The 26,853-nt window shown below is 34.6% G+C and overlaps 1 protein-coding gene across 1 annotated transcript in view; it reads right to left on the bottom strand.

Moving 5' to 3' along the window:
* LRP1B (LDL receptor related protein 1B) overlaps window positions 1–26,853 on the bottom strand; it is a 1,542,074-nt gene that overhangs the window by 372,809 nt on the left and 1,142,412 nt on the right. Inside the window, exons 36-37 of the mRNA XM_081143443.1 lie at window positions 4,066–4,200; window positions 3,357–3,486 (exon numbers count right to left, since the gene is read on the bottom strand). Of these exons, the coding sequence (XP_080999569.1) occupies window positions 3,357–3,486; window positions 4,066–4,200 (265 nt within the window). The remainder of the gene's footprint in view (window positions 1–3,356; window positions 3,487–4,065; window positions 4,201–26,853) is intronic.

The raw sequence follows: 26,853 nt of genomic DNA, 5'->3' as shown, positions 1-26,853 counted from the left end.
TGAAAAACATACTTTAGGGCTACAAGGGTAGAAGATGCTACCCTAAAATTCAGAAATGTTGGCAAGAGGTATAACAACTCAGGTCAGGGTGGTAGCAATAAAAGTTGTGAGAAGTTGGTACAGTATGAGTGTATTTTGAAGCCAAAAGTAACAGAATTCCTGGTATACTGATAGAGTATGTAAGAGAGACACCAAAGATGATGCCAAGTGTTTTAGCTTAGGCAACTGAAATAACAGGACTAGCATCAACTAATGGAAAAGTCATAATTACAGAAAAATGATTCAGTTTAATTTTAGACCTGTTAAGACTTTTGAAGGATCTTGTTCTAGTTATCTATTACTCCTTAACAAACTCAAATTTAGAGGCTTCAAAAACAACAATAGATTATTTGTTTATGAATTTGAAATTTGGTCAGAACTCTGCATGAACTCATCTCTCCTTCACATCAACCATGAAGACAAAGCTAGGGTTACATATGGCTTGGGACTGAAATCATTTGAAGGCCCATTCACTCAACATGCCTAGCTGTTGGTGCTAGCTGTCAGCTGGGACCTTTGTTAAGGTTGTTGGTTTGAATGCCTACATGTGGCCTCTTCATGGAGCTGGTTGGCTTCTTCAGAGCAGAGTGGCTGCCTCCTAAGAGCATCCCAAGACAACCAGGAAGAAGTTTTATCTTCTTTTATGATACAGCATCAGAAATTACACAGTAGCACTTCCGTAATCGTCATGGGCCCAACCAAAAAGTGTTTTACTTTCATTGTAAGAAGAGCATGTGGAATCAAAGACTGTTGTAATCATTTGGAGAATTAAAATCAACTGCAACTTTCTAAATGAGTATGTTGAACAAGCAGCTGAACATAAAAATCTAGAAGCTTAGGAGTGAGGTCTGGTCTGGGTATATATATGTTAGAATCTTTAAGATTTAGGTGGAATGAGACCACCAAATCCAGAAGAGAAGAACATCAAGGACTGAGCCCTGGCTTTACTCCAACATTAAGATGTCCAAGAGAAAACAACTAAAAAGGGGGAGGGAGTTGGGATGACTACTACCTAGAACAATTAAGAGAATTGGTTTTCTTCTTCCTTGTATTGTCTCTTTATAATCCATCCTCTCAATATCTTCCCTAGTAACATAAACTGAGGTGGTTTTTGGGTTTTGATTGTGTGTGTGTGTGTGTGTGTGTGCGCGTGTGCAAGTATTTTCCCCAATATCCAGTGTATACTATTTGGCCTATAACTTGTTTAAGTATGTCAAGATAATCTCTTCCTTTTGGCTATTTATTGGTCTAAGATTGGGCATGCAACCTATTTCAGGTTAAAAAAGGAAGATGGGCTTAACACCAAGATCTTTCCCTTCCCAGATAAAACAACACAGGTTAGCAAGGAAAAGGTTCTTTGTCTTCTCCCCCTTCTCCATCCTTAAATGTGGACATACTCCCTGATGACCGATCAAGCACATTGTATCAATGCAGCCATACCATCAAGTGTAAGGCAAAATATGCCTTAGGAAAGATAAATGGTAGTTGAGAAAGGTAGAAAGAGAAGCTCCTACAGTTAACACACTTTAATTAAGTATTATGTTCTTTGCAACCAAGAGCATTCCTAACCAATATAGTTTTTTTCAATTTTTATATTGTAATCTTAGTTTTAGCTTAAAGTGTGTCAAATTTGTTGGCACCATTTTTCTCTCCTGCATTAACCTTGTTTCCTTTGTGGCTATCCTAATGTTATGACTTAACTTTATAGCATTTGTCAAGAAAATGAAGCAAGGGGTAAAATTGGAAAAAGTACATGTAACATTTAACAAATAGGAAAGGCTGTAGATTTTCATGAGAATTAACTTGACATTTCACATAAATTTACTTAATTCTAAGTCAGGTTTCCTTACACTGGGTCAGCTAAATGCACCTTGGATGGATACCATAGCTTCACTTTTCTTTCCACTCCAAAAGGCACAGGAGTTCAATTCAATCATAAGCTATCTACTCTTAAAAAACAACAACAACAACAATACTCTAAGTCAAGTCATGCCAGCAATGCGAGAGACACAGTAAGATGAGGTTTCATAATAAAACTAATTCTCTATTACTGTTTCAGAGGAAAACAGTGAATGGTCAACAATTAGTCTTTACCAGCCACTGTACTAGACTCTGGGCAGAGAGAAATAAACCAAGCGCACATGGTTCTTCTCTCATAGAGTCATAGTGCAGAAGAGGGGCATTATCCAGTTCAGAGAAAAGTAGAGCTACTAAGCAAATAAATATAAATAAGTAAGCATATATTAGTGTACAGAATGTGTAAAAATGAAAGCACTTGTGTTTTGGTGTCCTGTAACAGAACAATCAAATCTATTTGAGAAACCGAGGAAGGATAAATAGCATTTAGCAAGGTAAAGGTAGGAAGAAAAACATTGCAGGTAATGGGAAGAGGCTGTTCAAAGGCTAGGAGTGGAAGAGTATGTGATATATTTGAAAATATTTGAACAAGAGGTCCAAAGGAGATTGGCTGAGATAGCAAAGAGACAACAGCAAGAGATGGAACCTGAATATTTACGTAGGGGCTGGTTAAGAAGGATTGCAACAGAAATTCTGGACTTTGCACAAATATCAATGGGAATCCCTTGAAAGGTTTTAAGTAGATTTATACTGAAAGAAAAAAGTCAGTCTAGTCTTTTGTGAGGTTAGGAGATCAATTGCAGTGATATATGTATAAAGTAAGAACAAATTTAATTAATGTGGAGGCTGTAAAGATGGAGATTGGTAGATTGATAATAATTAGAAGAATGAAAATCAGCAAAACTTGTTGGCAGAACTGCATTCATTGCAATTTTTTAATATGTACAGTTATTGTGTCCATAAAACATCCAAATGCAAATGTCCAAAGACAAACATACTTATCTGTAACTAAAGGCAAAAATAAAAAGGCTCAGGATGAACGTGCTGATCTGGCAATCTTAGCATGAAATGGAAATTGAAGCTTTAGAAATAGTAAGGAATGAGGTTGGCTACGGAATGGATATTTTATTCACTCAGCAAGTAATTCAGTACCTATTATTTAAAGAGTTCTAGGGCAGAACTTTAAACTGAGCATCTAGAAACATGTTGGTATACTCATTTGGATTTACACACACATTAGAGAACTGCATAGCAAATGGATCTCCATCAAATATGTACTAAAATATACATGACCGAGTGAAAAGAAACTTTTTCTTCTGCTTAGGTAAGATATTTCTGAGGTGGTTTTTCCCCCAACATTATAACTAAAAATAAATATTAATGTGGAAGTCTGGTTGTTTTTTCATGAAACTTAAGAAAACTCACTTAAACTCAAAGCATATATGTAAATTTAAAATTACCCTTTCTCTGGGTGCACAGCTATAGATCTTGGTTGATCCAGGCCTTGGGAAATAATTACATAACGGAATGAGCCATTGAGTCTTGAAACTTCAATTAAGTTGAAACCATGATCTGTCCAATATATGTTACCTAGGAGAAATACAGATGCGTTTATGATATAGTTGTGAGAAAGAAAACTATTTATTAATCATGGCTAATTATTAACCTTCTGAGCATCCATGTAACTCTCAAGAAATCATTTACTTCCTGTATTTTTAATGTGCACATTTCCTCAGCATAAAGTTGTCAATAAGCTAATAGGCAAATACTTCCTAAATCTCATACATCTGTAGTTCAAACCATATACTGATACATTTATGTGTTAAAAATAAGTTGAAACTTCTCTCACCTGGAGAAGGAACCTATTTTAACTTTCTACAGACTTCAGGCAAAAGAAAACTAACACTTCTGTTTACCTGCTTCATGGAGGTCGCAGGAGATTTGGGCAAAGTTAACACTACATAATCTGCTTCTACATTAAAAAAACACTTATCGGATGGCTCAAAAGCATTAGAAAGAATGAAGCCAAAAGTAAAAAAGACTTATTTACCCCTGTGGCTAGAAGTAAAAAAAAAAAAAATTGTTATGAGTCACTCAGAATTTTTATGAAGCAGATTGAGCCCTTAAAAGTAGTTGTGACACAAAAACAGAAAAAGCCATGGGTTATACCAGCAATCCAGTCAATAGCTATCCCTTCCACTCTTCCCAAGCCATTGGTAATGATATCTTCTTTCCAAGTCTGATCTCTTTTAGCTCGGCTAATTTTATTGAAGCCCATGTCTGTCCAGTAGATGGTATCATTTTCTATGGGTAAGATAGAGAGAGAGAAAAATACACAAACACACTATAAAAAGTATCAATGTACATGTTAGGATCACATTGCATCAGTAGTTGGGGAGTTAATATCCTGGCTGTGCTAATGTGTATGTATTCTTCAGGATAATTTACTAGTACAAATAAATAGTAAGAAAGATATTAAAACAATGTGAAAGAACCTAGTCAAATGTGTTTTTTTTAAATATTTTTGAAATATATGTGGAAATGACCTATTCCATCTTTTATTATTTTTTCTTCATTTCTTTATTTACTTTAACTCAGTAAATACGTATATTATCCACCAGGAACTGTCCATCTTGATATCCCACCATGTTATTTTGGATAACACTTTTTCTCTTTACATCTATACCTGTGTCTGAGTCTTCTAAATATAAAAATAATACTACAGGAGATAATCAACTCAACAAAGTCTTAAAGTAGAGAAAGAATACAAAGAAACATAAAGGCATTTCAACTATATCAAGGGTGTTTTAAGTATGAGGTCATACAAAATGTATAAAACCTTAAAAATGCCTTCTCACCCAATTAGTCCTTCTGAGGTACTAGTTTAGCTAATGTCAACTGCAAACCTCTTAGATTATTTTTCAAGCTCTCATTGTACTATTAGTCTTTCAAATACTTGAAGAATGGCTCTATGTAATCATAGAATTTTTAAATAACAATGTTTTTTAATATTTGATTGAAAAATATATCTAAAGGTTATAAATGATATATATGTGCATGCATATGCATAAAGGTAGCAATTATAGTCCAATGATTTTAAATACAGCCACCAGAAACACTCTGGGGACAAATCATTAAATAATAAATTTGCCATCAACTAAGTAAGTGTTTGTGTTGTGACCTATGTGGCCATTTGAAGAACAAATACTTTAAGACCAATATAATTTTCCTCTGGCACAGTGACAGACTATGGAAATGAAATTAGTATAATAAACCATTTATCAGTAAGTTTTGGGATTCTGTTCCAAATAAATTATAGTCTTTTTTTTTTTTTTTTTTACCTATTTGAGGAATGATTCCAAGTATCCCCTGTCCTCAACAATGGTTACATCAGATGCCCAATTGTTTGAAGCAAAAAAAGATACTATTTTCAAACATATATCTGGAAAGCAAGGAGTTGTTTGATTTTTCCTCTTTTGTGAAAGTATCAGTTAACATGTTTTCATTATTGAAAGAGTGATTCAATCAACAAAAATAATATTAAATTATAAAATTTAATTATTTTTGCATAACTATTAAGCAATATAAACCAAGTCCAAATATTAACCCCATATTTCCAACAGCCTACTTTGTATTTCCACTTGTATGTAAAAAAGGGGATTTTGATATACAAAAGGCAAATTCTGGGTTTCTGTCTGAAACAGGCTTCTCTCCCAGTCTTCCGATGGCAACTTCCCACGCTGTGGGAGACAACTCCATTCTTTGTTTCACAGGCTAAAAAGTTCATATTGTTCTTAATCATGGTTTCTCATACTTCACATCTAATCCATAACCAAATGCTCTCACACTCAATCTATTACCAGATATTTTGGCTCTTTTTATTGTTCTTTCAAATCATATCCATCTTCCAACCATCTCTCACACTCTCTACTCTCTATAATGTAATGCAAGCCCTATCACCTCTTGCCTGAGCTACTGCAATAGCCTCCTAACTTACTGCCCAGCTTTCACTTCTGTCTCAGCACTCCCATTTCCTCATAAGTCTTTTCTCCACGTAGAGGCCACTGTTACCCTTTTAGAAAAATAAATAAGATCATTTCTCTCCCCTCCACTCAAATTCTCTAATATTACCCATCGCATTAAAAGGTGAAATTAAAGTTCCTTCCTGTGACATCCATGATCTGCCCACATCCTTCAACTCTCTCACCTGTTATTCTTCCACTCTCCCCATCGAGGACTCACCCTTCTCTAATAACACAGACTTTCCTCTTCCTGAAACAAGCCAAATGCTGTCCAGTCCAGTCTAAGGTTCTTTACATTACTTTCCCTTATGTCTGGAATGCGCCCCACTCCCATATCTGCACAGCTCTGTCTTAGCTTAAATATTGCCCTTCTTACTGAAACTTTCTCCGACTACTCCATAAAATTATTCCCTTGCTATTTTCTATCTCCCTTACCAAATCTACTTTTTCTCCATTGTATAGCATCTGTTACTGCAGACACATTACAGAGTTATTGATGTTTTTGTTTAGTATCTGTCTTGCTACTAAACTCAGGACTATAATCTCTTTGAGGGCTAGGACCTTATTTTGCTCACTGCTTTATTCCTTGCAGGCAGAATAGTGCCTGGCACATAGTAAGCTTTAAGTAAACATTTGGTGAATGAATGAATAAATGTTACATGCTGTATGAAGACTGACTGGGAGCGGATACAAGGAAGACACAGCTCTTGCCATAAGAAACTTTATAAGCTCATTAAGCAACAGAAGGTATGCACATATAAAAACTGGCTCACCGTTCAAAATACTATAGAATGAGCAGAATATAAGTATTTTTTATATACGGACAAGTATTTTTGCAGTTCAAAGAAGATATTTACAACAATCTTTATAAATATTAGAAAAAGGACACTATTTTACACGTGACTCTCGTTTTTGTGTCCCTCTCTAACAGCTTTGCCATCCCTGCATGTTTTTATTCCATATAACCAGGAAGAATTCTTTCTCACATATACGGCTGCATCTTGTATATACTTTCCTTACCGTATTGAGCTGAAACTGCATCTTTTCATTTCTCCTTAGAAACAGACTGTGAGGTATTTCATAAGTAGGTGCTGCAATTGACCCAACTTTGCCAACACAGTCACATGTGCAGTATACACACTTCATGAATATTCACTTCGTAATTGGTAGATTAATTTGTAAAGCTGAGTCTATCTCTAAATGGTCAAGCCCACTAGATCATGGCACTGAGGAACTGAAGTTTCCTTGTGTTCTTTCATTAGCAACATTTGGGAAATGTGTGAGCAAATTAATCTAGTGGTGATGCATTGAGCAGGACCAAGAGAATGAAAGAATTAAATCACACATTCATATCAAAATACTCTTTCTTTATTATTTTTTTTACACATATATGGCACATCTACACACTCTCAATGGAATAGTTCACTAATATACCAATAGGTTTTCTAATATATGAAAATACCTGTAAAATAAACATAGATCAAGAATGTGTTTTGAAAACATTTTTATTAATTTTGAGAGAGAGAGAGGAAAGGAGAGGGAGAGAGAGAGAGAATATCAATGTAAAAAACATCAATCGGTTGCCTCCCGCACTCGCCCGAACTGGGGACGGAACCTGAAACTTGGGCATGTGCCCTGACCAGGAATCCAACCGGCAACCTTTTGGTGCATGGGACAATGCCCAACCAACTGAGTCACACTGGCCAGGGCAAGAATGTTTTAATTAGTAATAAAATTAGGGTGAAAGATGGTAAAATTTTACAACAAACTCTAAAGATTGAAAGATGGAAATTCATATGAAGATAAAGGGAAGAAAGATGGCCATAATATGTCCTGACATTCCAAAATATATTTTTTAACTTTAGTTATCCCAATTTAGCAGATACTTATAGAATATTTAGTGCATGCTAAGCATTATTATGGGCATAGGGGGATGATAATGAATATGACATAGAGTCCCTGTACTCATGGAGTTCATATCTGGTGTTAAATCAAATATAACTATCTTAAGATATATGATTATCAGTAATTTATTATATAATTACAGGATTAGAAAAAAGAATTTGTAATTTAAGGTAATAATTATAATTAGCTCTCCAAAAATAGAATACAAATAGAATAATTGGTAGCCCTTTTCAAGGATAACTAGAGAAATTGGTGGCCAGCTATTGTGCATTGTAATTACAGTCAGAATTAAAAGAAAAGCCACATGTCATATTTGTCTGTAAAACAAGGCCTTTAACACTGAGAAAAGTTAAACTTTTTGAGTTTAGCCGAAGAGATAACCATCTACAGAGGCTAGGTTGTGCAGATTGTGTCTGAAAATAGGAAACAAAGAATACAAGTCTCTTAAAGGACTTCCATCCTTGGGTAACTATTTTCTTATGATTAACTAACCAGCACTTATTGATCACCTGTTGTGAGCACACTGGACTCTGAGCTCTCTTGGGCTTCTGGGTCCTAGAAAATTCAAAATCATGTTTCTTAGCTTAAATTTACATGCTGAGTCAGAAAACATCATACAGACATGAAAAAACAACCAGGCAAAATATAATGTATTAGGTTACCATGGTTCTATTAAGCCACAGCTTAGTTAGTTAACCTTCACCTATGGATATCTTTTCCATTGATTTATTATTATTTTTTTTAGAGAGAGTGGGAGGGAGAGAGGGGGAGAAAGAGAGAGGGAGGGAGAGATTGGGCAGGAGAACAAACCTACAACCCAGGCACGTGTCCTTAAGCGGGAATCCTGCCCTCCACCTTTCTGTATACAGGCCAATACTCCACCCCTGAGCCACACTGGTCAAGGAGAGCAGCCACGTGTTTTTTTTAACTGTAGAACTTTATGTTTATCCTATTAAATGCCAGCTTGCTAAATTTGTTCAGGGGTCCTAAATGTTGACATTTTAAAGTATCATATTTTATCCAATGAATCTTTTTTGTGATATCCACACATTTAATAAGTAGGTTTTCTATTTTCATTCAAGCCAGTGACAAGTGTGTTAAGCTGTATTAAACATATGCTTTTTATATACCATGAAGACTTCCCTCTGAGGCAAATTGTTTCACTTTTTATGACCCCTCATAATTTATAATTTATGCATACTTAAGTGCAAAAATCTTAAGTCTACAGCTTGATTAACTTTTTTTTATAGAACACAACCATGTAACCACCACCCAGATTAAGATATAGGTCACTGTGGGCAGCCCAGTGGGCAACTCCTATCCTGACATCTCTCAGCATATTTAGTTTTTTTAAAATTTTCTATAAATAGTATATCATTCAGAATATACTCTTTGGTCTATTTTCATTCAGAATTATGATTTTCAAATTCACCTTTTTCATTGCATGTACTTTGCTTGCCTATGGTGTAAAAATACCATAAACTATTTCCCTATTTCAGATATTCAGTTTGTGTCCAATTTCTGGCTCTGTGAATGAGTTTATGAACCTTCTTGCCCATGTCCTTTAGACCTGGAGGTAGAAATGCTGAGTCATAGATTAGCCTTATTAGGTAGAGTTTCTTTTTTTTTTTTTAAATCCCCACCCGAGGATATTTTTTCCATTGTTTTTCAGAGAGAGTGGAAGGGGGAGAGGGGGGGGAGCATCGATGTGAGAGAGACACACTGGTTGGTCACCTCCTACTCGTGCGCCCAGGATTGAGCCTGCAAACGATGTACATGTCCTTGGCCAGAACTGAACACAGAACCCTTTGGTCTTCAGGCCAATGCTCTAACCACTGAGCCAAATGGGCTAGGGCTAAAGTATCTTTTAATACAGTAGCTATCTTAAATAATTTTCTCCTATTAAGAATCTACGATATAGGCTTTCTACAACTATTGTTGAACTCCACCATTCCTTTTATATCTAGCTGATCCAATTATGAAGACCTTGGAGTACAAATGAAAACCTTTCTAGTACAGATACTTGTAGTGTTAGTACAGGCAAAAAAATCTGTTTTAGGAACTACCACATACTTATCTACCTTGGTTGATAGTGTTTACTTTGGCAAATAAGGGACAAATGACTGGCTTCCACTAAGTCATGTCTTTAGAATGTGCTATTATTAAACAGTAAAAGTGAGCTTATTATTTTTGCTTCCTCCCCAATAACTAGGATTTTTGTTTTCTTTCTTGACCAGATTGGAGTAGGTCTGAGAAGTAAAAGTCCTAAAATACTGCTGTGTGATTTTTTACAGGTCTTTAATGAATACTATATTTCTAAAGCACTGTATCTTAGAGCATTTATCACACAATGCCAAGCTTTAGTCGGTTAGTGTGTCTGGGATTCTGGGAGTAAAAATAAATATAAGAAAAACAACTGCTACTTTGGTAAAAGCAATTATATCCAACCTTAACTCCTGAGAACATTAAAAGAGGGTAAACCTTCCTGGCTCCTATTATCATTGTTGTTACAATCATTATGCAAATAAGGGCAAGTGCTACGTGGCTAAGGCAAAAATTATGAAGATAGATAAAAGGAATTTTGGAATTATTGACTATTAGATTAAACAGAGCTATAAAGAAAATGAAAGAGAGAGACGGAAACACTGAGGGAGGAAGAAGAAAGGAAGGGAGAGAGAGACGCATGGAGGGAGGCGGGGTAGGATCATACTCTGTTTTGTCATGGGTATAGCCTTACCCATCTGTAAAATTATTTAACAGGGAATATGAGGGATATGAGAAGGGTAAGATAAACCGAAGTATTCTAAAATATATAGCTTAATTTTGGACTAGTGCCTGAAAGAGGTTTTTCTTATCTTTTATTAATATACTCTGCTAATTTAAAACCAGTTGTATTACGTGAAGTCTAAACGTAGATGCAGTTTGGATCCAAGATCTAGTGTCAAAAAGACTAGTGCAGAGCAAAAATTTTATTAGTATGGTTGGTGAGACTATAAAAATTAGAAGTTATACCCACAATTTATTAAACAGACATCTCACTATAAATTTTATTTTACCTTTATTTTTTAAAACATTGTTATTGATTTTTAGAGAGGAAGAGAGAGGGAGAGAAAGATAGAATCCATGAGAGTGAAACATCGATCAGCTGCCTCCTGCATGCCCTGCCACCCAGGATAAAGCCCACAACCTGGGCATGTGCTCTGACCAGGTATCTAAAAACAACCTTTGGTGCACAGAAAGATCACCCAACCAACTGAGCCACATCAGTCAGGGTTTATTTTATCTTTAAAAAAAAAAACCCTCTGGCATAAACAAATCTTTCTGGAAAGATCTTACTTTGGACATTAGATCTAGTAATAAGGATACATTGTAATACTTAGTTCCCAAGATAATAATTTTGTCAATAAAGACATGGAAGCTCAGAATCTAATATTTGTAAACGTAGAAACAATTATATTTCTGGGACTGCCTGTTAAGGTCACAACTGACAAATGATAATAAAAAGCATGGAGAATGCTTATTAGACTTTCTCATATCACTCCTGCATTTTCCAATACTGATATTTAGGAGACTTACTTTGCCCAGGTTTATGAACTAAGAAAATTATATAAATTTTGTAGAAAACACAAATCCTTAGTAACAGGCTCTGGTAAAACTTTCTTAGAACTTATATATACAAAAAATTACTGGACAACTCCAAATTGTGAGTACGAAAATTTACAAATTTTGATAGGTTAATTTATCTATCAAATTTTTTGTCTCCATCTGTTGGACCATTATACTCTCTCTACCTCATGCTTTAAAAATAAAGGCAATTAGCTCAGTCCCAAAAGTACATGTTAACTTAAGGGAAATTCTATATGAAGTGTGTTCCAATTTCTTGATAAACTAACTTCAGGCCTAGGTTCTAAAGATATTTTATTTATGGCTATTCAACTACTGCCAATTAGTGTGCTCTACTAACTCATAGAGAAAGCTGCTAGGATTTTATTGTTGTTTTATTTTAGCTTTTGTTGTTATATAAATAAGGCTAGACCGTATGCAGTCCACATAAACTCCTGGTACTGATGCTTATACAGACGCTCACTTTCACTTTGATTGTTGGGATTAGAAAGAACCATGTCCCTCCCCCTAAACCCCCCAACTTTTATTTAGACCTTAATTATTAAATACCACTTTGAGATGAGCTGCTTGCAGACACCTTCCTTCTTTTTAGGTTATAAATATAAGCCTTCTCCATGCTTTCTTTTGTCATTTATCAGCTGTGACCTTGACAGGCCCAGAAATATAATTGTTTCTACATTTACAAAGGCTGCCTTAAGGGCCTGTAATTCATTAATCCCTCTAGCTTAGCTAAGGTAATGGTTTCCAAACTGGTTTTTATTCTAAAACTTTGACAGATGTGACAGCTGCTTCTAATCCAAACCCCATCTTTTGCTCTTTCAAAAATCACCTTCTCTGATTTTTTGGAAGAAACTTTCCCATGGCACTCCTGCATTTTCCAATCATCATGCATCTCCATGCAATGTTTTACCCCTCAGATACCCAATTCAGTCCTTTTGCCTAATCCACCCTCATTCTCCCACCCATGTTCACAGGCAGAAACAAAATACAAACAATATACAAACATGAAACACAAACAATGCCACAGAACTTATGGAAGCATGGAACAGGGAGATTTACTATTACATCAAAACTTCAAACTCAAAGTTAGATATCCTTAATCTAAAAGGTACTCTGGACATATCCACCATGGGTGCTTTTTCAAGTGGCAGCTTTATAACCTACTCCAGCCTCACACCTGTCCCCAGGTCCTATCCTCCCCTCTCAGTATCTATCCTCTCATCTCAATGTATCATTCCCTCCCTTTTCTGATTACTCAAAAAAGACACCCTCTCTAACCACTGTCCCCAAACTCAGCAACAGGTCTGTCTTTACAGAGGTTGAAGTTCAGTAATCCTCAAATGGCTGCCCAATAGAATTGCCTGGTAAAGTGTAAAAAAAACCAAAATCTAAACTAAAAATAAAACCCTAAACATGTCAGATTTTAAATTGCTTAGTCTGGGGGTCATGTGCAAGTTGAGAATTACTAGTTAATTCATCAGTGGTACAGATAGGAAGAACAACACTTGCTATTTAGCAGGGTCTTGTCTTATGAAGATTTTAATTATAAAATACTACTCCCATCCACCACATCCCACCTTCACCCCCATTACAATCTCATTGATATTAGCGGTTCACTACTAAAGGGATTTTAAGGAAAGAAGGGGGAGAGGAGAGCATGACATAGTCTTCAGAATATCAGATTTGGGGATTCTTTCCTCCTCTAGTTGGGAGAGGCCTTTAACTTGAAAAAAATAATTTGGAAAAAAAATTGTTCAGTTGATTCTGATCTGCCTCTGATCCCAGATCTGTTAGAAACCACTGTTCTCTCATCCATGCCGGAATCAAGGCAAATCACAAAGCAGCCCACGAGGTTACTTTTCTCTGATGTGTGTCCACTTACAGTAAGCTGGCTTTTAATAAACTACAGGTATACCTGATGCCACAGGTATGTTTCTTCACTGGATTTTTAAAAAATTATAGAGATATTGTGAGTCCTGAAATGAATCATATTTCTCTGCACTGGTTATTAGTTAAAATGTATTCTTTTTACACGGTAATTAGTTAAATTTTAGTAACTAAATTAGTTAAATGGCATATAAATTTACTGCCAAATTCTAGCAAAAATACAGAATTTTACAATGTACATTTTAGCTCCAGACTGATGTTATTTTATTTCCCCTAATTTTTCTCTTGGCACTCATTTCCACCATCTAAATTGTTAATATTGCAATTTCTTCCCTTTTGGAATCTACATAAAATAATTTTTAGAACAAGCTGATATATATATATATATACATATATATGTATATATATATATAACACATCAAGTCAAATGTTATAGACAAGTGACATCAAAGTTCAGTATACCTACACACTGCAGGGAATGGCTGGGAGAACCAAGGTGATCCAAGGCAATGCGAATAATGTTACAATCATGTTCCTCACTTTTCCCTTCCTTGTGCTTTAAGATTCCATTTTGGGTGTATATTTTGCAATGTATTAAATCATAGTATTTAAGGTAGTAATAATACATTCTTTATAAGTAAATAATTTATTAATAAAATAATAAACACATGCATTTAAGTGGAATCTTTTTAAACTAGTAGGTTGTGCAATAAAAAAGATAAGTTTAGTACTACTTGCACAGCAGCTACTTTCCAATCATGCCCTATTTGGGGCACACTCTGTGCCATGACACACCAGTTGAAACCTCTGGAGCAGACTATGAAAGTTACAGAAATGGAGAGGAAAGGAGTCCATTCAAGTCGTCAGGTAAGGCCTCAGTAAAGAAGGCAGGCTTTGGCTGACCCGTGAAGACTTTGTAGTGTTTGGATTAGGAGAGATGTACAGCGTAGTTCATGGCAATCCAGTTCGGGTAAAGAACCAATTTAATAAATGCGGTCATCTTCCTAACAGGAGGGATGGTCAACAAGATCATTTCCAGAAAAGTGGTAGCAAAAACCACAATGACAGCTAGTTCGGAATTTACCAGATGCCTGGGTACAGATAGAAATGTAACGCGTTCTCTATTCTTTCCCAACTTTGAAAGCATTTCTTCAAACATTTTGGAGGTTAATAAAGACCCAAGTTCTCAAAATTCCATATTAAAAGGGATTCGATATTAAAATGCTAATGAGCTACATTTGTTTCTTTCATTTTGAGAAGGGCAAATCAATACAAACACTAATGGGCAATTTTCTTAGAGCAAAAAATCACTAAGAACTCCATCTTTGTGAGTAAATAAAATCAAATCTGTAGACTTCAAAGGTTTTAGATATCTTAATCCCCTTAAGGCATACTGTTATGAAACCTTGGATAATGTACATACTCTTTTAAATTACTCTTTTATCAAATAAGAAATATATGCCTGTCTAGCTTTTGTGTTCTGAATGAAATCTGCATTAAACATACTTTTTATTAAAGCAATTCCATTTTCAAGATTTGAGCTATTTCCTCTCAGGGTGACAAAAAGAATCTTTCCCATTTTCTTGAGCATTCAGTGTTCTCTCCCCTTTTCAAAGCGATTGCACTGCGCAGTTTTTCATATTCATTAAGTTAGTTCTCACAGTCCTTATGTGCCTAATTTTGACGTTCCGGTAACATGAGAACAAAAATGTGCTGTCACACTCTCATCTTCTTCAGATTAGAAGACGACTGATAGCAGCTCCAAGGAGATATTGTTTTAATTTATTCTGTTTTGAACTTCCAAAACTAAGCTGTAAGACTGAGACAGCATGCTGAATAGGAGTATCTTCAGGGGACATCTACTCAGACATTTCTTCAGGAAGCCATCAACCTGTTCCAGAAAACACTGCCACTGTATTTTATTTTCGAATGGGGAAAAGACAGAAATTGTGTTCCTCAAATGCCTGATTTCTATGTGATGCCTCAAATGAGTAAATCGGACAAAGATGGAGTACACACCTTAAACACAGAGGCTTTTCCAGCAAATATGTTTGGATTTTCTTTTTCATCGTTACCCCTGGTGAAAAAATAACTTACTTAAAAAGTCTACTGAAGAGAGGAATGTAGCATAATAACCAAAGGCTTAGATCCTGCGTTCTGATTTTCTGAGTTAAAACTGTCAGTTCTACTATTTAACAGATCTAGTACAAGAGCAAGTGACTTAATATTTCTGTTCAGTTTCCCAATATGTAAACGGGGAACAAGAGAGTTATTACAAGGATTAGATAAGTCAATGTTTGCTAAAGCACTTAATGCTTATTACAAAATAAATATAATAAAGTATAAACTATTAAAATAAAAAAATAAAAAGTTTATGATATATCAAAATGAAGACTACACAAACTGATAAGTTTGGTATTTCTATGTGTCTTTGAAGTTTTGGCATGGTGTTAGCTTGACAGGGTATCGTCTTTATAAATTTAAAACAAAAGAAATATTTTGGTAGTTCCTTTGCAAAAGAAGAAAAATCTAATTTTAATTAACCTCACCCAAGGAAATAATAAAATGAGTAGAAAATATCTTGAAAATAATCAGACATTGCTATATATTTCAAAGTCACTGTCTATGAATTTGTTATATTAAAAGTTATCAGATTTGGCTGCACAGTGGAATCACATACTTTCGGCAAGGCAACATTAAGCTTCATATTAAAAGTTACACAGATAATTTGCTCTAAAAAGTACTTAAAATTATTAGTGTTTATTGTACTTAATGGCAGGTCAAAAATATTTTGGGGGAGATAAAAATGTTATTAGTAACTATTAAAAAATCAAAATATATGTCCTCAATGGTCATTAAATGTCTATACATATCATTTAATTTGCAAGTGACAGATAGACACCTACAAAACTTATGATTATTTTCTAGTTTGAAAATAATATAATTTTATTTTATTATGATTGAATCATATTGTGATAATAAATCAGTATATAATTGTGCTCTGCTTAGTCTTTTGGGGGGGGGAACACCTCAGTGATTTTTTTCCTGAACAAATTCTGCTAAAAATTAAAATTACATAAATTAATATTTTTTTATTGAGGGCCGTGTATATTGTAGGGGAAACAAAATGACCAAGAAGTCCCCTTCAAACTTCCCAGAAAATCAACACCCAAAGCTCTTATAAACATTTAGCAGCCATATACTTATCATTCTATAAGAAAGCTGCAGTTTTTCCTCAACCTGTATTGAAAATACATCAAAGGCTCTATATTCTCTTCTTGGTTAGTCTCATAAGATCAAGTGCAACAGTTTGGACTGTATAGCTTCAAAACTCAGTGAACCAATGATCAAGCCTGACTGTATGCATTCTTGCTATTCAAAAGTTAAAATTTTGCATGCCATAAATATCTAAACACCCAGCAGAGGAGCACCTAAATATACAAAGTAAATATTAATGAACATATAAGAAGAAATTCACTGTAATACAATAATAGTAGTAATTTTAATACCCCACTTGCATCAATGGATAGATCATCTAGACAGAAAATAATGGCCTTATATGTAACATTAGACCAGATAATCTTAATAGACATTTTAAAATACTTAATCCCAAAACTGCAGAGAACACATTTTTTCAAGTGCTCATGGAACATTCTTGAGATAGATCACATATTAGGCCACAAAACAAGCTCCAATAAATTAAGTAGATTAAAATCATATCAAGCATCTTTTTTTTAACCACAATAGCATGAAATTAGAAAGCAGCCGCAAGAAGAAAACTGAAAAAAGAAAAATACAACAAATATGTGGAGACTAAACAACATGCTACTAAACAACCAATGGATCAACAGGAAATCAAACAGAAAATCAAAAACTACCTTGAGAAACTGAAAATGGGATGCAGCAAAAGTAGTTGTAAGAGAAAAGTTCTTGGCTATACAGGCCTACCTCAAGAAAGAAGAAAAATTCCAAATACACAGTCTAACAGTACATCTAAAGGAACCAGGAAAAGAAGAACAAACTAAACTTAAGTAAACAAGAAGAAAGAAGTAATAAAGATCAGAGTGAAAATGAACAAAATTAAAAAATTAAAAATAATAGAAAAGATCAATAAAGCTAAGAGTTAGTTATTTGAAAAACTAAACAAAATTGACAAACCTTTAGCCAAACTCATCAAGTAAAGAGAGAAAACCTAAATAAATAAAGTCATAATGAAAAAGGAGAATTTATAACCAACACCACAGAAATACAAAAAATCATGAAAAAATACTATGAAAAATTATATACCAGCATATTTGACAATCTAGAATAAATGCATAAATTTCTAGGAGCACATAACCTTCCATGACTAAATCAAGAAGAAACAGAAAATCTAAACAGACCAATTACTAGCAATGAAATTGAAACAGTAATAAAAATGACTCCCAATAAATAAAAGTCCAGCCCAGATGGCTTCACAGGTGAATACTGTCAAACATTTAAAGAAGAATTAATGCCTAACCTTCTTAAACTATTTCAAAAAAATCAAAGAGGAATTAATGCTTTCAACTCATTCTATAAGCCCCATTATCCTGATACCAAAACCAAAGACATTACAAAAAAATAAAAAATAAAAATACAGGTCTATATCCTTAAGGAACAGTTGCAAAAATTTTCAACAAAATATTAGCAAATCAGATTTGGCAGTACATTAAAAGGACTATACACAGTGATCAAGGGGAATTTATCTCAGGGATGCAAGGATAGTTTTACATCCATAAATCAATCAATGTGATACATCACATTAACAAAATGAAAAATAAAATTATATGATCATCTCAGTAGATGCATAAAATGCACTTGACAATATTCAACATCTTGTTAGAATACAAACTTTCAACAAGGAGGGTACAGAAACTAACCACCTCAACATAACAAAGGCTACATATGACAAATCAACAGCTAATATGTGCTTAGCGGTAAAAAACTGAAAGCCTTTCCTCTAAGATCAGGAACAAGATAAGGATGCCCACTATCACCACTTCTATTCAACACAGTATTGGAATCCTAGCCACAGCAATCAGAGAAGGTAAAGAAATAAAAGGCACCCAAATTGGAAAAGAAGAAGTAACACACTATTTGCAGATGACCCTGTTTGTAGTTACCCTCACTCCTGTACACAAACCCATCACAACGTTTCTCATCTCTATGCCTTTCTCATGTAATTTCTTCTGTACCTTGTTACCCAGGAAACTACTATTCAGACATTAAGATTCATTCATCCGTTCTCCAGGAAGCCTTTTGACTCTCTCAGTCTAGGTCACTATCCTCCTTATTACTCTCATAATAACTTGTGCTTATCTCTACAGTTGTACTTAATGTGAAGTATTCCAGATTATTTTTTAAGTATCTTCCTTCCCAGTAGATTAAAACTAGTTTTCATGCATCTTGTATTCACAGTGTCTATCTCCAGCTTTCCATGCATGTAATTGAATATTGATATTCAATTAACAATAATACAAATAGAATCAAGCAAATAGTAAAAAAAAAAATAAAAACAAGCTGAGTAATATCTAGAGCAAAAGATAAAAAATAATTTTCTGAGAATATAAGAAATAATTTCATAATGTAGTGATATTTTAGCTGATTACTGATTCAGCTAAAGAACAAATATACATTTAGTATCCTGTTTATGAAATTATACATTCTCTCCTATGGCAAAACTGTGATTCCATAAGTTTAAGCTCCTAAGTAAAAGCATTTTTTAAAATTTGAATATTTAAAATTATAACAATGTTTGACAAGCTACACACAAAAAAATAAAGTATGTATCTCATATTGTTTACCACAGTTCTATAATGAAGTCATATAATGTCCTAGAATTGTGTGAATTTGATGAAACAAATTGGCCATGAATGGAAACAGGTGATGGGTATAGGGTTCATTATATTTTTCTCTCTACATATATATATTTGAAACTTTTCATGGGAAAAGTTTTAAAAAAATGTTCCACGAGACTGAAAAGTCCTCACTTTAATTGTCATTCCTAATCATATTTACAAGCTTTTATGACAAGAAAATATATCAAAAATCTCTCACTTTAACATAATTTACTTGAATGACAGTACCATACCCATGCAAAAAACTAAGAAACTTTGACAATTTCAGCAAAATGCTACCTGAATGATACTATATGAATCACAAGTTTCCATTTTTGCAGTCAAGAAATAGTAAAAAACAAACAAACAAACAAATAAACCCACACAACTGGAAACAAAAAAATTAGAGGGTACATATTAAAAATAATCATATTCTTTGACTCAGTAGAATCTGGAATGGACCTACTAAAAATATAGACTCTTAAAGCAGCTCAAGCCAGGGGTGATTTTTCACCTCAGTTAGACTATGTTCATGCTGATGCCAGGTTAAAGATTATATTAGAAAACCATAATAAAGTGGAAAAAATTAGAAAGATCCTATTAGCTTGCATTATTAGGTAAATTGAGAGAAATGTAATATAATTTAAAAAAAATAATAAGGTAGGCTCAGACACTTTAAAAGAATGTAATACATTCCAGAGAGATTAAAAAAATAATAATAAGACTTCTTAAGAAATGGTGATGGAAGAAGACTTGACATTAGGTGGTAAACACACAATACAATATACAGATGATGTATTATTGAATTCTACGTCTGAAGCTTATTTTATTAATCAATATCACCCTAATAAATTCAATAAAAAACAGAAATTTGATTCAGTGAGAATACAAATGAAATAGTTTTAGAAAGTGTGTGATAGAACATCTTAAGCAGGGTAGATCAAAGACAAAGACTTGTTCTGAAGTAGCTAACTTGAAATGTTTTCAAATATCAAAGTAGGGATACAAAAATTTTCTCTTTACATGTATGTTGTGTGTGTGTGTGTGTGTGTATCCTTTCCTCCTGCTATATTACTTAGAGCTCTTAGCCTCTTAGATCTTAAAAGGAAAATCAGTGACAGACTAGGAGATAGTTGGATAGGGGTCTACAAAAAGGAAACTCTAGTGTTTCAGGAAATCTACTAAGTAAATCAGTGGGCATTCTGTCATCTTTTGGACTTCAAATTGTCATTAAAAAAAGGACTATTAAAGACACATATATGGAGAATTGTATCATACAAACCCTATGATATATGTCTTATTTTATTGCTTTTATTTTACCCTAATGTATAAAATTTGATAATTAGATCATGTTAAACAATGAAAACTATGTGCACAAAAAGCTGTGTAAAAGAAAGTCTAAAGCTTTGTTCATAAAAACCATAATTAGAAATACACACAGCCATTGATCAATGGAATAATAAACAAGCTGTAATATGTTCACCCTACTGGACCTTACTTACAATAAAAATGAACACACTAGAAACACATGCAACAATATGATGGATCTCAGAAATACTGTGTGAAGTGAAAGAAATCAGATACAAAAGAACATATATTGTGTGATTCCATTTACATAAAATTCTAGAATAACAAAACTACCCTATGGTGATAAAAATCAGACATTGATTGCTTCTGAGGATAGGCATTACTGGGTAAGAGCAGGAGAGAACTTGCTGAAATGAGAGAAATATTTCAAGTCTTGTAATTTATTCATCAACAGTGAATGGAAAGCACACAATATCTGAGCATTTTACTATAGGCAACTTATATTTAAATATAAAAAAAATCAAAATATATAAATATTTGCTTGAACAATCCATGATTATTTTTAAATAGTAATTTGGCTTCTTTAAAAAATTTCATCCTGAAACACAAATATGCCTTTGGGATGCAGGACCCTAGAAATACATTCGCCTAACCTTAAAAAAATTACAATATAGTAGAAAACTCAATAAACAATAATACATGATGGAACTGTTGGGTGCCAACTCAACAGGCAGACAAATCGAAAACAAGCTCAGGTAAGTATATGTTACTTTGAAGGATCATTTTTAATTATAGGGGAAGTATAAACATAAATAAGGTTTGAATTCTGCTCTTTCAAAAAATGAAATTCAGAAAGGTAATGAAGAAATGTACATAAGTGCCCTAACTAATGTGGCACAGTGATTAGCGTGTCTGCGCTAGCACCAAAGGGTGATGAGTTTGATTCCTGGTCAAGGGCACATACATAGATTGCAGGTTCAATCCCCAGCCTGGACCTCGGCTCATGGGGGAGGCAACCCATAGATGTGTCTCTCTCACATCGATGTTTCTCTCTCTCTCCCTCCCTTCCACTCTCTCTAAAAATCAATGGAGAAATATCCTCACAACAACAACAACAAAAATGTGCATAAGTAACTACAAATTAGGAAGTGAACTCGATGAAATATGCTGAAATTGTAGTGAAAAACCAGAGAAGGGAATGACGACATCTACTCGGGAGACTATACCTGGAAGGCGCTCTGAGATTGTGGGGACATGCTGCCCACTGGAACATGAGGGAATCACTGAGCAGAGTCGGCAATCAGGTTGGAAAGGTGGATATTTGTGTAAAACACCCCGTTTATTTGTCATTATGAAAATGTGGCTTTTAGGGCTGAGAGTTTAATATTTTATTCGATGATGATAGCTGGAATGGTGATCAACCATCTTTGTTTTCCTAGGACTCTCCTGGGCTTAGAACTAACAGACCAGTGTCCCAGGAAACCCCTCAATACTAAAAGTGGTCCTTTCGGATCTCTAGTTTTAGATGCATAACTGACAGGCAGTTCCAGGGGGTCTGTTTTGAATCTACCACCATGTTTGTGTCAAGGCCGCTCTCAGCTAGGGAGTGTGTGAGGCCAAAATACTATGGCAGGTCATTCTTGCACCACGTGAAAGACTCTGATGTACAACTTTGCCTTAACAGGTGACTCCGGTTCCCCACCAGCCTTGCTGAAACTTTATTAAAACTACACCACAGTCTAAGACTTCTCCTACCTAAACCTCCTTCCCTTTATCTTTTATAGGGGTCATATCTGCATCACAGTCTGACGACTCCCCTCATTTTTCCCCACAGGTGCATTCTTCAATAAGACTTTTACATATTTAATACTGTCTTCATTTTGTTTCCCAGAGGACCCAAGTTAGCACAAGTGGTGACAGGAGCAATCTAAAAAAAAAAATAAATGGTAAAGTGGGGCCCTGGGTCTGGCTCACTCTTCACACAATAGGCAAAGAGGATATTATATTGGGGCATGGACAAGTCTTGGAACCTGGTGTTCAATTGCTAAAAATATTGTGAAAACAGCTGAGGAAAAAAATCTCTTGAAGAAAGAATGTCCTTGCTGGTTTCATGCATTTGAAAACTATGGAAGAAAAACTGATTACAAAGACAGGAGAGTTGACTGGTAACTGCTACACTGTAATGACACACTGCAGAGAAATTACAAAACACTGAGAGCAGTTAACAAGCAGTTAAGACTAAATGTGTGAGTCAGGTTTGGGAGATTATAAAGAAGCAGTGGAGCAGAAAAGTTGAGCAGCAAACAGAAGATCTAATACTTAGACTGCAAAGTTCCAGAGCTGTTAAAATGATTAGCAAAGCCAAGCCTGCCATTCTGAAATCAGAAATCTGGTTGTTAAGACCTTGGATCCTGAAATAAAAAATAAGGAGATCTGCATAGATGTTCCTAAGAGTGTTGGCTCCTGAAACACACCCCTAAAAGAAACAGAATGCTTGACTCTGAGGTTCCAAGTGACCATGAATCTGAAACTGCCGGTCCTGAAGTTAGTTCTCATATCTGTGGTCATGTGGAGGTACCAATCAAGCAGCTGAACGTGGAGGAAAAATATCCCAAGTTTGTTTTAAGGATCATTCATCTCAATAGATGGGTGTAAGTAAAAATGAATTATATCCATACTTAAGAGTAGCCCCTAAAATGAGTGGGGAGGGAAAATAAAATGTTCTCCATGGGCAGAGTTGTGAGCAGTGTACCTGATAATTCACACTGTGTAAATGAAGAAGTAGCCTCACACTCATGTATATAGATTCTGAGGCAGTAGTCAGTGGCCAGGACATCTGGTTGTGGGAATGGAAATATAATTCAGATCCTTGAGAAATTAAAGTTTAAGTCACACCATCAGATAAGCACCTAGACCTGCCAACATGATAGCTGAAAATGAAGAGCAATTAGAATGGAGAGCTGAAGAGAAAGAAGATGAATATCAGTTGTGGCCTGAGTTCAACTGCAGCTGTGAGATCTGTAGTGAGTGCTACTAACCTCCCTCTTCCAAATTTCCCCATAGAAAGAGAGGTTTACAGGAACTATGGAGGAGCTGTTTCCCAAGCCTGTAGAGAGAGAGATCTCTGTGGCCCGAATATGACATGCACACTGAAGTAGACCCATTCCTGTGAAATGCATAACTCCTCTGAATGGCAGTTTTGGATCAATAACTCCCTATCATCCTTCCTAAAACTTTCTTAGAATTGCACCTCAGTCTAAAACTTCTCTTATCCAACCTTCCTTCCTTTTCTCCTCCACAGGGGTAGGCCCTATATGGCAATCCAACATCTCCTAATCTCATCGGTCTCAATCTCTTTTTTTACTCATAGACATTTTCCCCTATCAAGCTCATGCATGCCTAAGCTCTGCTTATTTTGAAATGTGAATGAGAAAAAGTACAGAAGTTCATGCCTATTGTCCTATATCAAAGAACTCAAACTGGTCACAAAATAAATGTGTTTTATTTGGTCTACAGTATTATATTCTATAATGTTACTTGCTCCTCTTAGAAAAAACAAAAACAAAATAAAACAAAAAAGAAACAGAACTGGCAACTCAGGGCTACAAATACTGCATTACAGAAATGATGTGTGGTTAACTATCATCTGTCTCCACTAGGTTACTCAAAGTATGTCACAGTGAATCCCCACTAGGCCTCCCTCTCTCCCTAATGATTTCAATTACACACAAAAGTTCTTTGGCCCCTGTAGTCATTTGAGTTTTTAACACTGGCCTAGTATTCTCAATAAGCTAAGGTCCAAAGGTATCTTCTGCAAGTTTGCAGGATGGGTTGAAGGTTTACATATAAAGTGTAGGTGGGGTGGAGATGAAAGAAGATTGTAGGCTTTACAGAGATTTGGGGGATTTGCAAGCAGGAATGTCAAAAGAGCAAGGAATACAAAGATTTATAGTTTAATTTTGAAATAACTGTTTGAGGTATTTGGGCACCAAAAAGAGGCAGAAAATGCTGAAATAGGTACAATGAAACACCAGCAGGTGAAATCAGATCACCAAAACCTGAAATAAGAACAAATAGTAGGTTCTGTGTGGAGTGATAAATTCAGAGGTTGTCTGTAAAAAAAAGAATTTTCATTTCCATTCACCTCCTTGGGGAAAAGGAGATGGAATTGAATTTAAACATTTCAGCTTAAACAGATGATTAATTCCAGATACTGAATTTCTTATCATGCTTCTCAAGTCTCCTCTCTCATAGGATAGACATTTTAAATAGCTTTAGTGAATATTTGTTACATAATATATTTGAGCATTGTATTAGCTTGCTGGGGCCCATAACAAATACTACATATTGGATGGTTTAAACAACAGGAACTTATTTTTTCACAGTTCTGGAGGTCAGAAGTCTAAGACTGAGATGTCAGCAGGGTTGATTTCATTCTGATATCTCCCTCTTTAGCATGTAGATGGTTGTCCTCTCCCTTTGTCTTCACGTGGTCTTTCTTATGTGCATGCTGTCTGTGTCCTAATTTCCTCTTTTTATAAGTACATCAATTTTATTGGATTAGGGCCTACCCGTATGACCTCATTTTATCTTAATTACCTCTTTAAAGGCTCTATCTCCATAAAGTCACATTCTGAGATACTGGGTGTCATGACTTCAACACATAAATTTGGGGGGACGCAATTTAGCCATAACTGATTCCATATGCATCTCAGGGAATTTTTAATAATTTACATAATATAAATGATGCTGAAGATAACTCCGGATTACAAAAGATTTATAAACAGAAGCAAGAAGTTGTATCTATATTAGCAATTAACAGTATATTCAATGATTGCCATTCTTCAAGATGTAAGAAAACCCCCCATATGTAGGCCTACTAGAAAAAATGCAATGGCTGTTTCACATTTCCAGGGCACACAGATATTTCAAGACTCATTTGTCAAACTACAGCCTCTCCTATCAAGGATAATAAATATGACCAAATGCTTCATGTACTTTTCTCATTTTAATCCTTTGTAATCAAGAATTCTCTAATTTTAAAAATCTATCATTTTTTGTATTATTCCAAATGTTAAAGAATTGCATGTCTTTAAAAGTCATTGTTTAATAGATAGTAGTTAGGTATAACTAAATGTATGTTAAGATATGTCCCAAATCTTGGTATTCAAGAAATACATGGTGAGGAAGGAACGATTATGTTACTACTACATTATTTTAATTATAGTAGAATCCAAGAGCCTTTTCTAAATGGCATCATAAAACAGAATTCTGTATGCTTTGTGTCCATTATGAATGATTTTTGCCACTGAAAATACTGAGTAATGCAATTATAACATTTTTCTTAAAATGTATAGTAATAAATATGGACTTTATTTCACAACATAACTTCACACAGAATTTCACAATTATATAGTAAAATGATCAGCCCCAGCTATCTACTAGTTATTTAACATGGCTGGAAAACCACTGGTAAGAAAATCTGCACCATGACTCTAAATTCTATTTTAAAGGCAACAGAGGTGTCTGTAGTATTAACAACCTTGTTGACTAGGGGAGTTTGAGAAATAGAATACAAGTAAACTAATTTAGGATGAGGCAAATATGACTTTTTTCTATTTTTAGTATTAAACATTTCTATTACTAATTTAAATTAGAAGAACTAAATCCTAAAACATGGTTTGCTTAATTACCTTATGTTTGCATATGCATTTAACACTTTTAAATTAATGAACTAATTCTTAATATTCACTTTAGAGTGAGCTGCAATTTCATGAACAACAAAATATGTCAGTGTACTGAATATAATTTGTATCTCCCAAGCTACTCTTAGTGATCAAAGCCAGCCAGATAGGTGGCTCATCCTTGGCTGTAGTCCTTAAGGAAACAACATAAGAAAACTTGGAAAAAAAGTGCAGATTCATATAGTTGATCAAATATGCCTATATTTTCCATCAAAAGTGGGTTATGAAATTGCATTCTTAACAAAGACTCAAAATAATTTTGATTCAGGTTGTTCTCAAACCCACTCTGAGAAACACTGCTCTGAACTATGTGAATCGAGCTTTTCCTCCAAATGCTAACAGGTTAATTACTTTTCAGAATACCTTGATGAGTCTCCAAATTTTCTTTCAGAACGAAGCCTGATTGCAAAGCAATTTTTCTTTTCTTTTTTGGTCTCCTAAGTTGCAGAATGCTTTATTACTCTGGATATATTCTTACAAAATTAGAAACTGCAAACTTACTAATTCATTCATTGTGCTAAAGTAAATAAAAAAAAAAAGCTCTGGAGGTTTTATTCTAGTCTTTAAAATTCCACTGCTCATTTTCTTGTTGAGGTAGCAACTACTTTT

Source organism: Miniopterus schreibersii (genome assembly GCF_964146895.1).
Source record: "Miniopterus schreibersii genome assembly, chromosome: 7".
Lineage (NCBI taxonomy): Eukaryota > Metazoa > Chordata > Mammalia > Chiroptera > Miniopteridae > Miniopterus > Miniopterus schreibersii.
This window is presented reverse-complemented; position numbering and strand designations above follow the sequence as displayed.